This window comes from Guillardia theta (genome assembly GCF_000315625.1).
Source record: "Guillardia theta CCMP2712 unplaced genomic scaffold GUITHscaffold_39, whole genome shotgun sequence".
NCBI lineage: Eukaryota > Cryptophyceae > Pyrenomonadales > Geminigeraceae > Guillardia > Guillardia theta.
In genome coordinates, this window is record NW_005434635.1 from 202,933 (window position 1) to 215,522 (window position 12,590).

Below are 12,590 nucleotides of genomic sequence, written 5' to 3' on the forward strand. Positions count from 1 at the left end.
TCCGCTCCTTGTATTTGAATATTTGACATCTTGAAACAGGAAAGTAGGACTTCTTCCATATCCGTGAAACTGATACTCATATCAATCATTGCAATCATCTCGCGAATATTCGTACTCAGTGCTTTAACATTGTTGACTTTGATGCAACGAACCCTGAACTTCTTTGACGAGAGGGTCTTCAAAACTAAGGGCAAGGATGATGAAGACAGCAGTACAGAAAGCACTGAAAATTCTTCCTCACCATATGAACCCCAAGCTCTGGACAGCCACGCCAAGGCTAAACAGCACCGGGACACATCAAGCACCAAATCAGCTTCGAGCTTCAAGATATCTCCCGGACTCAAGTTGGGCTCTAAGATATTCACGGAGGCTGGTTTGGCTTGTCTTGTCACCATGTCTGAAACTGAATTCTCTTCAGAGATAGACGCGATCAAACAGATCAAGGAAAAGATCGACAACCTGCCTTCCAGCGAGAAGGAAGGGCTGTGCATCGACTGGCTATCGAGGATGCATCCTTGTGAGGTTGGCGCGTACTTGAGGGCATGCAAGCATGGCTCTGTAGAGGAAGCTTGGAAGAACATCCTGCACAGGTGAGCTAGGGGTCGCTGCGTGAGTGTGAAGAAAACTTACCCGAAATTCCAGCGCGGAATGGAGAAAATCGTATGGGGTTGCGAATATTCTGCAAGAGAAATCGACAACTCTTGACGGATTCTTCGATGGCGGGGTAACACTATCGCTCTGCCTCTGCTGTTAGGCTGATCTTGTTGCTTCAGACGCGAGAGGTCGACTGGTTGCCTCAAGGCAGCTTCTGCCTTCTTTCCCGCTAGGATGGTTGACTGAACTTGCAGGTTCGCTTCTTGACGGGAGCGGAAACCCCTGCCTGCTGTATCGCTCTGCTGCCCACGTCCCTCTCGGTCGGCCAACAGGTTTGTCCAGCGCTGGCGGGGCATGGGAGGGGAGGAAGTGACAGGGGAGGACAGAGGAATGGCTCAGGTTTTTCGTCCATCAATGTGAGTGGGCCAGGAGAAAGCACCCGTCGAAGCAGGTCATGCTCATGAACTGTTTCTCGTGAGAGTCATTCGCTCCTTTAGGTCGTCATCCTCGTCGACCGCGTCGGGAGCGGGCTGAGCAACCAGGACCCAACCGTCCTGCGCGAGCTCGTGCCGGTGATACAGAACCACTACCCCCAGCTGATCGGGCGAGTCTTCATCGCCCCTGTCAACAAAGTTCTGTGGATCATCTGGCGTATCGTCTCGCTGATCCTCGATGAAGAGATCCAGCAGGTCATCGAGCTCGTTGAGGTAGCTGACCCTTGCCCCCCTTCCCACCCCCCCCCCCCCTCCTTCACCCCTACCTGCCTCCACTCCCTTCTTCCTCCTCCTACTCGGCCATAGAGGGACCCGCCGGCACTACTACCACCACTCTCATCTCCTCCTCCTCCTCCTCCTCCTCCTCCTCCATTCACTGTGATTGTCGCCAGGGCGACGATTGGCAGGAGCGACTGTGCATGTACATCGAGCCAGCAGCCCTTCCTTTGCGGCTGGGAGGACAGAACACCCTCTTGTAAATTCTCAATCAATAAAAGTTTTCAAGCACCCAGCTTTCTTCATCCTCTCCTCGCGTCGACGGCGAGGAGCCGCAACACGCGCTCCCTCCTCTCCTTCCACACCCTCCTGACGTTGTCTGGACGTCGAGTGTCAGCGAGCACAGCGAGACCAGGAGGACCCACCGTTGATGTATGACGCGCAGTCCACGCACAGGGAGGGCTCGTCGAACTGGAGGCGGAAGTACCGGGTCACGCGTCCCGACGGACTCCCGTTGGCTATGGAGGTGGCGGCAGCAATGGGATCTTTCAGCTAGGAGGGGACGAGGTGAGAATGATGACACGAAGAAGTTGCAGGGTCTCACCTGGATCTCGAGAAGGTGGGCGTTGCTGGTGGACACGGTAGAGGAGGAGATGTCGCGAAGAGGTATCACCTACGAGGGATGAGGAAAAGAAGAAGGGAGAGAAAGGGAGTAGGGAGGAGGGAGGAGGGAGGAGGGAGGAGGGAGGAGGGAGGAGGGAGGAGGGAGGAGGGAGGAGGGAGGAGGGAAAGGTGAGTGACCTGAGTAACGACACCCTTGGCAATGTCTCCTCGAGCATCCGGGGCCACCAGGAGCATCGAGGCTTGATCCACCAGCAGGTAGCGGAAGACCCAGGTCCCCTGCTCATACGCCAGGCAGATCCTGTGAACTCCGAGAGCCTGGATGTCTTCCTCCAGGTTGTTTATGCAAGCCCCGACCTTCATGGTAGTCGACGCCTGTACAGTGGAAGAGGGCCTCCCCGTCCCTCGGGTATTGCGTTCCTCCTCCTCCTCCTCTTGCTCCTCCTCCTCGACTCCCCCGCACAGCCAGTCGTGGAGGAAGCGCAGGAGGATCCACATCTGCGCCTTGTGGCGGAGGAAGTCAATCTCGGCCTTGGGGAGGGTTTTAGCTGGGGGAACTGCTGGGATGTTGCCGACGAAGGGGGGGAGGATCAGGATCGCGTCCGTTAAAATCGCCTCCACGTCAACTTCCTTCACGACGCTGAGCCCGTTGTCCTTCCCCAGCTGCTCCTCGGCGATGCAGATGAAGAGGTGGCTCCGATCGCCGTCTTCGAACTTGAGCATGTCGCTGATGAGGTGGACGGCGCTCTGCAGGGCGTCCAGCAGGATGCAGGCATGCTGGGGCAGGAGGAAGAGGCCCCTGGGGACCCGCCGCCCTGCTCGGAGCAGCGAAGGGATGGCAGAGCCGCAGGGGTGCGTGAGCTCAAGGAGGATGTTGGCGGCCAGAGTCGCAGTGAAGAACCTCCTTTCAGCCTGTCGGGCCAGCAGCCCGAGGAGGAGGACGACCAGCTCGCTGTTGTAGCCTATCTGATGCTCGTCCAACGCCGTCAAGTCGCCTTCTGCTGCAGCAGGTGAGCCCTCAGACAGCAGAAGTCTCCTCCTCCTCCTGCTCCTCCTCCTCCTCCTCCTCCTCTCACCCGGAGATTCGAGGACGCTGTCCTCCAACCCCGGCGTCTCGACGTTGACATGCTTCACGTGGTTCGTCTCGTAGCTCCAGGTCGCCACCCCACGCACGGCAGACTCTCCTCCCCCCTCGACCAAGCGCTTCCCCTCATCCCCTCTACTTATCTCACCCTCCTCCTGCAAGTTCTCCTCCTTGCTCCTCTTCTTCACCTCGAGCATGTCAGCGCGCTGCTGGCACACGATCGCGCTCCTCAGCTCCTCACCTTGCGGCACCTCGTAGGAAGCAGCCCGCACTCCTCGAGCACGGCAGGAGAGGCAGAGCCCTTCTGGATGGCTGCGAGGACGCAAGTGAGAATCATCAGCACCGCGTGGTCCTCGTCCGCTGAGAGGTTGGTGAGGATAACGGGCCGGCACGTGTTTGGAGGGCCTCGCTCTGCTCACCCTTCAGACGCGCAGCGAAATCGACAGGAAGAAGCAAGAGGACAACCTGCCGCATCCTCGTCCATAGAGGAGTGAGGAGGCTTGCCGCGTGTGGACTTCTCCTCCATCTCGATGCTTTCCTGCATGACTTCCTGGCGGACAGCAACCAAGATGCCAGGACGAGCGCCCTCTGTTGCGTTGCCCTCTGTTGCGTTGACAGCGTGCGATCTGCGAGCCGTAGGTGTGCTTTGGAAGCAGGACAACCATCAGAACGTCATGATCACCACCACGACCAACTCCTCCTCCTCCTCCTCCTCCTCCTCCTCCTCCTCCTCCTCCTCCTCCTCCTCCTCCTCCTCCGCCCCCTTTCCCCCTCCCCCTCCTCCTCTCCCCTTTGTTCTTCCTCCTCCCTCCTCTCCCAACCTCTCCCTCTCCTTCGTCCTCCTCCTCCTCCTTACCGAATCTGCGGGAAGTAAACCTCAGGGTCGTCATCGCGGTTGGCGAACAGCGATCTGATGAGGAACTCGCTGAGGTCCTTGTCCTGCGACGCAGCTCATGAGCTCTCCGACCGCCGCCGCCTCCTCTCTTTCACCTGGACGCTCCCCAGAGTCTGTGCTGCGATCAGAAGAGCCGCCTGCCGGTCGCATGGTCAGTGGAAAGTCAGTCAGCTAACAATGGACGAACAGGGAGCTGGAGGGGTTCAGTTGACAGGGCGTTTTCATGTGCTTTCTCGTCATAGTCCTCAGGTTTCTTCGATCCTCTTCTGTTCGCTCGGATGCTCTCGAAGCTCATCTGCATCAAGAGCAGCTCAGTCCCTCGCGGATGCTCGCCCGCCCGACTTGCTCACCGGGACGACGAGTTTGTGCAGGAGCCGCGAGCCAAGAATCTTTCTCAGCGCAGGGAATCCGCAGCACATGATGTCATTGATGTAGTAGAAGTTGTCGATCTGTGCTCAAAAAGTGAGCTTGTGCTGGAAGAGTCCTACCCTCTCCACTCTCCACCTGTTCCTGGATGATCTTCTCAACTGAATACTTGATCGGCTGCAGGGCGTCAGTGTTGCTCCTGGAACAACCCCTCCTTTCACATTCACCTTGGTCTCTCTGGGTGAAGTAGCAAACATGGCGTCGGTCAGAAGAGAATCCAACTCCCTGTACCGCCTTATCATCTCCCAGACGATGTTGGAGAAGAACGGGACTGTGGTGGGAGGTCAGCCGCGCAAGCAGGCCGCAGGGTTGCCAGGCTCTCGACCACTCCTCACCTGCAGTCCTGTTGGCGATATACTCCCTCATCCCCACATCCTCGATCCCGTAGATGTTCAACGTCAAGGTGCGGACTGCAACTCGCACCATGTGGTCGTCATGGTTGTAGAACTTCAGCGCCTCGGTCAGGAGGGGGAACTCTTCCACAGAACGTCACGGGCAGGAGGGAGGTGGACGCGGCGTCACCTGGAGTCTTCCGCGCGTTGAAGAAGAAGTGGACGGTGTCCGCGTTGACGCGGAGGGAAAGCGCCTTCAGGAACGAGATATAGTACGCCATCAGCTCCTGCGGCTCTCGGCGTCATCACATGGCGGAGGAGCCGCACATGTCACCTCATCTTGGAAGTCGAACCTGTGGGTGATGAGCTCGTTCACGTGGTCGTTCGATAGGAGGTAGAAGATCAGCGACGAGTTGTTGAGGTTCTGCCAAGCACTCCCATCAACCCGCACCCCCATCTCCTTGCACCATTGCGAACCTGGAAGAAGATGCTCAGGGATTGCAGAATCTGCACTTTCATCGGCTTTGCTGTTCTGCGCGATGGTTCAAGAAACCCCAGCAACTTCTCAAGCATGCGCTTCTGTACCACACCGGGTGCGGTCAGCGCCAACCATGCACAAGTCACTTGCCCGCACCTCCATGAAGAACTCTGTAATCAGCGCGTCGTGCTTGTCGCCCCACGTCACTAGCTCAGCGATCTCACGGACGGTCTCCACCATCATGTCCACATTGCTCAGGGTAACTAGAGGATTCCGCTCGATGATGTTCAGGAGGTGGGCTAGGTACGCTGTAGAGAATCGTTCCACCGGCGCCAACCCCAGCGCCTCCCCCAGCTTCTTCAGGATGGACATCCTGTTGCTCCGCAACCTTCCCCCCCCCGCCACCTTCACCCTCGAAGTCGATCGATCAGCGGCTACCTGACTCGCCCGCTCCTCCTACTCTCCCCCTCCTCGCTTCTCCTTCCATCCCTCACAGCGCTATCGATTGCTGCATCGATTGCCTTCTCAATCCTTAGCCTCGTCCCCGCGCAAACCAAAGTCACCACCCTGGCGTGGATACCCCTTCTTTGGAATACCCCACCCTGATAAAATGCTGTTGAGAATTGAAAAAATTACCCCTCTTTTGAAGACGAGAAGACTACCCTCACCCCTTAGATCCTGAGCCCGAGGCCGGACATGGGGGAGGGAGCGACGGCAAACGAAGTTTGTGAGACGTTGCGAGGAGGGAAGAGGAGGAGGAGGAAGGGAGAGATTGCGTTGGCACCCAATGAATGCAGGTAGGCGTCATAGAGATGTGCTCCGACGTTGTGGGGCACGACTGAGTTGCGAGAGGAAAGGGAGATCATGGATAGGGTCTGTAGTTTGTGCTGTCTTTAGAGTGCAGATACATGTTTTTGCAGAAGATTCCATACGATTCAACATAAACTTGACGAATTCCTGATAGTTAGAGCGAATCGCAAGCTTCCATGTTGAACGAGAATGCGTTGGACGACGAAATTGTTATCGTTTTCATGTGTAAATCGAACAGTGCCCGGTATACTGTTCATATCGCCTTGTAACCGCAAGATTCCAATTGCTCACTCTGATCCTACAGTTCCGTTGTAGCTGAATGTATCGCAAGGAAGAAGTGGCAAGGTCAGGGCTGCCAAGAGCCAGCTCTTGACGGCTGTCCGTTCCCAGGGTGGGAGGGTACAAAGAAAAGTTTCTACTCAGCAGGAACTCAAATCAAGAAGGATTCTTCATCAAGTACAGGCATCAAAATCGGCGTCACAAAGGCACTGGAGCGAGCAGGATATGACATACTGGGGCTCCGCTCTAAGGGGATAACGTCTTTGACCGAAGAGCTAGGGGATCGGAGGATCCACTATGGTATGCCCTGGGTTTCAGCCTCCCTTGGCCTGACAGGTTTGCAGTTGTGACGATGTGCTGCGAGGCCGAGGGAGATCTCAAGTGCAACGTCACTGTACGAAGAGCGTTGGGGCTGGAGAGCGCCAACCCGTTGGTGCCCAAGCATCTTAGCTTCCCGGTCTGCGCTCCTACCGACGCTTGTCGGCGAGAAGGACTGACAGGTTTGCCGCAAGTCGAGCATGCTCGAGTGCCGATCAGTGATTGATTTCATGGCAGGAGAAGAAGAAGCTGCAAATCCTTTCTACGACAGACTGATCCATGACGTCGAGTGTTTCGTCGAACAGCTTCCAACTTTCCTTAACTCTGCAGAGCCAATGAAATAGATCCAACGGTTGTAAATAACTCGGAGTGTCGTGACCTCATGCGGCTTGATGTTGATGCGCCTGCCCATACGCATTGCAGTCATGTGGCCGCCTATTCCTAACGGTGTTCTTTTGGACTCGCCGCGCGCGGCCCCGGCCGCCCGGGCCGGGAGCCTGCGCCGCGGCCCGCCGGGCCCGCCGCCCGCCGCCCGGGCCAGCCCCGGGCAGTCCGTCCGGGCGGCCCGGCTGCAGCGAGCCCAGGCTGACTCAAGTCACTGAGTCGGAGTGGCCCGCGGCCCTTCAAGTTTCAAATTTGGCCGCAAGTGACTACCGTACAGTGGGCCGGGCCCGGACCCGGCGGGCCGCCCGAGTCGCTGCCGGCCCAGGCCGGGCTGTGCATGGCCGGGCCGGGCGCGGCGGCGGCAGCCTCGGCTGGGCAGTGGCGCCTCAGTGCCAGCCTTGAAGCCCGGGTCCGCCGGGACTCCGGGACGGTCACCGGGTACGGCACGGTCGCCGGGCGGCCGCCGGCCGGGCCCCCGGGCCCCGCGGCGGGCCCCGCAGGAGCCAGCACCCGACTCGGGTCGGAGCCTGCGAGTGTGCACCAACTGTACCATACAAAACTTTTGTTACTATACTTCTTTCCGTATTCCAGAATTAAGTATACAGATACAAATATATAAGTAAATATAAATTGTACTATGAAACCAAACAGTATAATACAACTAGTTTCAATATGGTACTATACAGAACTGCCTCCGGTACTGACCGAATTCCTCCTACGGTCCACCAACAATTGGACCACCGGTACTTTCTACAGGATATCGACTGAGCGATTCGGGGGTGAGGTGGGGGCATCAAGGTGGGGCGGGCCTGGGGGCGAAGAGACGCGTAGACGCGGAGAGCCGCGCGGGCAGGATGGCGCGATGGCGACTGATGGCGGGCGTTGGAGGGGCGATGGCGCTCCTCCTCGTGGCCGTTGTGACCCTCCAAGTAAGAGAAGATGAGCATGCAGCACTCCTTCAAGAGTACGTGCAGCCTGCACGCATGCAGCAGCTCCCAGAGTTCTCGGTAGCAGGGACCATGCAAACCGGTGCCCCAGCACCCCAAGGCATTCCCCTGTCTTTCCAGCTTCCCGTGCCTCTTCCAGCCCCATCCCCTCCTGCACCAACTGTGATCACTGTGGGACCAAGGCCAAAGAAGGCTCCAGTCTGCAAGCGCTGTGAGAGGCAGATGCGCGAGATCAAGGTGAGAGGGCACTTCTCGGGAACCCAGCTACAAGTGATGTGATTGTTTTTGTGTTTTGCAGCGCATGATCAAGCGCATTAAGAGACAGAATGAGAAGGCTGACGACCTCATGGAGAAGCAAGATGACATGATTGCCAGCTACAAGGAACGCATGGAAGAGGCTGTTGAGAAGGTCAAGGACAAGCTCTACGAGAAGGCCAAGCAGTACAAGAGAGTTATCTCTGATCTCAAGACCCAGCCTGGCCCCCCCGGTCCTCCGGGTGTTCCAGGAAAGCCAGGAAGCAATGGTCTCCCAGGCAAGCCTGGAGCTCCAGGAGACACTGGACCTCCTGGACCTCAAGGAGCCACGGTAAGCTCGGATTTTAGATCTCGCACTCTCATTAGCTCTGGGGGTTGTGGGCGTGCTCTGATGTTCATTCGTATTTCAGGGACCTCCTGGAGAGCAGGGACCTCAGGGAATCACTGGTGCTATTGGACCTCCGGGCCCTCGTGGTCCCGTAGGACCTGAAGGTACAGAAGACCTTTCCATGCCTGGACCTTTGTGTTGACTTCGGCCTGTAGGACGTGTTGGACCTCGTGGTCCTCAGGGACCTAACGGACCTCTCGGACCTTCTCTCAACCAGCTCTGTGAAAAGATTGGCGGAATGACTTACAAGGGTGTTTGCTTCAAACGTAAATCCAGCAAACATGTACATGAATCACGACTTACTTGTGATTCAGGTTCCAAGCTTATTGGGAACTCCGACAACTTCCCCCCAGATTGCAACGTGTACAATCCTCGTGCAAGCTGGCAGGAGAGCGACTACGTTGCCCTTCAGAGAATGTTCAAGGATAGACCTACTTGGGAGGAGATCAACCGCAATGCCAAGGGAGGTCTTTGCACTAACTTCAGGGCCACTCTTGCCTTCGAGCAGCACGAGGTGAGAATGTTCTTACGTGCATATTCCTCCTTCCTTACCTTTGATCTTCAGAGCCCTGTCGGAGTTTGGGCCAACCAGAACAGTTTTGTCTTCTCACCTGTGAACGGGCGACCCCAGTGCCAGGTAAAGACTCTGTCATGAATAACGGGAGTAGTTTGACATGTTGCCAGATGTACGGAGATAACACGGTCATGGCCGTTTATGCTTGCCAAGTTTAAGGATAGGATCTCTCTGAAATTTTTATTGAACGCACCAGTACATTCCAACTTTTGGAATTTTGCATTTCTTTGTGCGATGTAGTTCATATGTCATCAAATGACCCAGTACAATGACGCAACCAATGAGTGGTCAAACGACACAGTTGCTGACTACTCACGACGAAACCAGTCGATGGCACCGCCTACCGCGATAGTCTGGAAGGAAATCAAGGAGAAGAAAAACCAATCAAACACATACCACCAGACACACTAAGATGAGAATAATCAACGTGAAAGTCGAAAGTGGGGTGATTTCCCGCAGCTGCTCACAGTTACCATCGACCAGTCAATCTAACAACCTTCACCGGATTCTTGCAGATGTACACGTCTTTGACGCTTGTAGTTGAGGATGCAGACGTGTTTGTGCTCTGAGAGGGTTCAGACAAGATCGACAAGTCCAAGGGAATACCGATGTAGAAGAAGAGCTCGTGCCAGTCCCGGTACACAGAGAGGTATTGCAGCATGAGACTGTCATGCCGCTGTAATTACCTGCCATAGACGGTGACCAAAAATACGTTTAGACCAAGAAGTCAAACTTCACCTGAGGTCACTTGGGTCTTTAGTCCGTTGCATGTCAGGTTCAAAGTTCCGTCGTAGCAACCCGCTGGAGTCTGATAAACGATTCAAACTCATTGAAAGAATATGGATGAATTAATGAATGACCGCTGTTGATCCGTTGAAGACCTGCAGGCATGCTAGAGGTGTGACTGTACAATCCTGCAATGTGGTACCCTACACCAAAATCTCAGGACCTTCGCAAATCTTTCTCTTTGTGTTCAATCGATGATCACCTTCGCACACTGAAAGGTAGTGCCTGCTCTGCGGTCCTCAAAGGGAACCTCAACATCCAACTGTCTCCGTGCTGAAGTCATGGTGAGCGAAGGATCTACGGTCGGAGCTTGAGCAAGCTTCTTGAAACCGACGCATTGGTTGCAGCTGTTTCACAACAGGTCAGAACACTCGTGGCTCGCATGCCAACGATTGTGCCTGGTTGTGTTGCAGCAGAAAACTTCGGAATCAACACCTGCTCCTTGACCCATGAAGGGGATCTTCTTCCTGAAAAGCGCACCCACGTACGGACATGTAACGGAGATGTTGACCGCGCCGATGAGCTCCAGGAGACACCCCCCGGTGGTGTACGATTTCCCTCCGATCGTTGCTGTATACTGCACACAGAAGTCTGTAGGTGAAGCACAGGCGAGCTCAGTCGACTTGTCCTTCCATGAGCCCTTCTGGATCATGGCAGGAAGTTTCCCATTGTCTAGAGCTTGTCCTCGACACTTCAGTCCAGCAGATGCGTTCTGAGCGCTGCCTTGAGGAAAGAATGCAGCTGTTCAGCAAGACGTATCAGAGATGCATTCATCACATTCATCGCAACAGTGTCTCCGATCAAATCTCACCGCAAAGGACGACGAGGTAGAGTTTTAGATTGAGCGCCATTCCTTGAGATATCATGATGAATCAGCTGGTTGGTAGGAATACATTTCTGCACCACGTTACGAATGTCAGTGCCGTACAAAACGAGTCGACATGGCTGTCGAACGGGTTCAATTCGAAGCTAAAGACTCAAATAAAATGACAGTGAGTTACGATCGTGCAGACTGCGGAGTTAATCGAGTTGAAATCCCTTGGTACATCTAGACTTTGCGAGCAATATGATGCAACAGGAGGTGAGGGGTATTGAGAGTCAGAGCAAGCCACTGATAACGACAGCTGCAATTGCGAGAACTCATGACACGGAAAGGTGATGTAGGAAGAGGGAATCTGCGCTGGCCATTAAACATATTGCTACGGGAAGCGGGAAAGTGGAGGGTTAACAAAGACCGCAGGAGATGGATTGGCTGTTGTGGTAGATTCAAGCTGAGCATGACATGTCGATCGTGGTGACGGTGATATCTACGCCCTGATCTCATGCGACTATCACACCATACAATGTACTACCGTAGAACCGCATTTGACCCAATCAACGCCATGGACGAACAGCCATGATGTCCTAGCATAGGGTGGGTGGGGTCCGAAGCTTTCATCTCAGGCAGGGGTGTAGAATCAATTGTCGGAATGCCTCATTGACCGGGGGGTAGGGTACTGCATGAGTCACCCAGTGAAAGGGAGGGCCATCAGGGGGTGGTCTCCACTCTGCCGGCACTGTCGTGACTGCAGTGGCCCGGAGTCTGGCGGCCTCGAGTGCGCGGGCGGCCGGGATCGGACCGTCTCGGGGCCCCACTCCGGGTCACTGAGAAGAGTCACTGGCACTCAACAGTCCCACGGTCGGACGGTCAAGATCTGTCTACCGTGCCGTACAGGCTGTGTGCAGTGCCTGACCGGGCCGGACCATTCATCGTCGCGGGGCCCACTGCCAGGGCCAGCACTGCCAGATTGCGGAGTTCCGGGCCGAGTTTGAAGTTAAAAAGGCTTCGGAAGTTCCGTCTGGCGGCCCGGGGGGCCTTGCCAGGCCCGGGAGGCTCGCTACCCGGTCCGCGCGCCCGGGTCCGGCGCGGCGCGCGCCGGGGGCCCCCGCGAGGCCCCGCTTCAGTTGCCGCACCCGGCTTCAAGCCGCTGACTCGCTGACCGGTACTACGGTATTAATGAGCGGCCCATGGTGCAGTCCCGCAGTGCCGTGCGGCATGGCGGCGCCCCGGGTCAGTCACTGGCCCGGCCATAATGACTACTGGTAGGCCCGGCATCCGATCATGGCAGTTCATGATTATCAACACTGGCACTGAACCGTTCCGAACAGTCGGACGGTCCTGGATCGGACAGCCCGCCGCGGGGTCACAGGCTCGGACCCCGGTCCGGTGATCCGGCGGGGGGGCGCCGGCCGGGCCTGGCCCAGCGGCCCGGGCCCCTTGCCTGACTCTCTGTTCAAGGCTGCCACAGCCCGGCGCCGGGGCCGCCGGGCGGGGGGGGGCCCGGCCGCCGGGCGGCCGCCGTGCCACTGGCGGGCAGCGGCCAGCCTGATGCTGACAGGCTGTCGGACCGTCTGAGTCTCGGAAACGTACGACCGGGAATGCAGCAGGCCGGGATGTGTGCCGGAAGCGGCTCCCCCGGTAAAGTTCCGCATGACACCTGACCGCCCCCCCCCGCCGCCGGCACGCCGGGCTAGCCTAGTAGTACGGTACTCACGGTGACGAAACTTGAAAGTTGACAGAGACAAATCTCGAGATTGAATCTTGGACTGGAAGTCACTGTACCGGCAATTGCCAGTTCAGTGAGTGGCTTGTACCATCGTGATTCACTTAGTATGTGAGTTCCGGAATTTGTACCATGAATACCAACCGAGGTTCGAAGAATGAGTACA

General features: G+C 56.4%; 5 protein-coding genes across 5 annotated transcripts; 3 read left to right on the forward strand and 2 right to left on the reverse strand.

Annotated features, from left to right (window-relative positions):
- Window positions 1-347: 347 nt before the first annotated feature.
- GUITHDRAFT_163507 (hypothetical protein) lies at window positions 348-1,567 on the forward strand (the record flags this gene model as incomplete). Its single annotated transcript, XM_005831551.1, has 8 exons — window positions 348-373; window positions 419-590; window positions 643-724; window positions 774-801; window positions 849-926; window positions 981-1,045; window positions 1,092-1,301; window positions 1,481-1,567. Exons 2-8 carry the CDS (start codon window positions 508-510, stop codon window positions 1,565-1,567), a joined length of 633 nt encoding a protein of 210 aa, XP_005831608.1. The 5' UTR covers window positions 348-373; window positions 419-507.
- Window positions 1,568-4,714: 3,147 nt separating this feature from the next.
- GUITHDRAFT_54605 (hypothetical protein) lies at window positions 4,715-5,404 on the reverse strand (the record flags this gene model as incomplete). Its single annotated transcript, XM_005831552.1, is given in 5 exon segments — window positions 4,715-4,804; window positions 4,824-4,949; window positions 4,997-5,086; window positions 5,140-5,241; window positions 5,297-5,404. Coding segments are annotated over 5 exon segments (516 nt in total), but the record flags the coding sequence as incomplete, so codon positions are not given.
- Window positions 5,405-6,126: 722 nt separating this feature from the next.
- Window positions 6,127-6,823, forward strand: GUITHDRAFT_109406 (hypothetical protein; the record flags this gene model as incomplete). Its single annotated transcript, XM_005831553.1, has 5 exons — window positions 6,127-6,194; window positions 6,255-6,295; window positions 6,341-6,529; window positions 6,574-6,686; window positions 6,785-6,823. 5 exons carry the CDS (start codon window positions 6,127-6,129, stop codon window positions 6,821-6,823), a joined length of 450 nt encoding a protein of 149 aa, XP_005831610.1.
- A 959-nt stretch (window positions 6,824-7,782) lies between these two features.
- On the forward strand, window positions 7,783-9,308 carry GUITHDRAFT_152929 (hypothetical protein; the record flags this gene model as incomplete). Its single annotated transcript, XM_005831554.1, has 7 exons — window positions 7,783-8,115; window positions 8,177-8,464; window positions 8,544-8,625; window positions 8,677-8,787; window positions 8,836-9,035; window positions 9,087-9,158; window positions 9,206-9,308. The coding sequence occupies 7 exons, from the start codon at window positions 7,786-7,788 to the stop codon at window positions 9,251-9,253; spliced, it is 1,131 nt and encodes a 376-aa protein (XP_005831611.1). The 3' UTR covers window positions 9,254-9,308.
- A 95-nt stretch (window positions 9,309-9,403) lies between these two features.
- Window positions 9,404-10,732, reverse strand: GUITHDRAFT_139571 (hypothetical protein; the record flags this gene model as incomplete). The annotated part of the gene is made up of 8 exons (XM_005831555.1): window positions 9,404-9,448; window positions 9,592-9,660; window positions 9,702-9,781; window positions 9,834-9,903; window positions 9,956-10,024; window positions 10,084-10,154; window positions 10,317-10,622; window positions 10,693-10,732. 8 exons carry the CDS (start codon window positions 10,730-10,732, stop codon window positions 9,404-9,406), a joined length of 750 nt encoding a protein of 249 aa, XP_005831612.1.
- Between the last annotated feature and the right edge of the window lie 1,858 nt (window positions 10,733-12,590).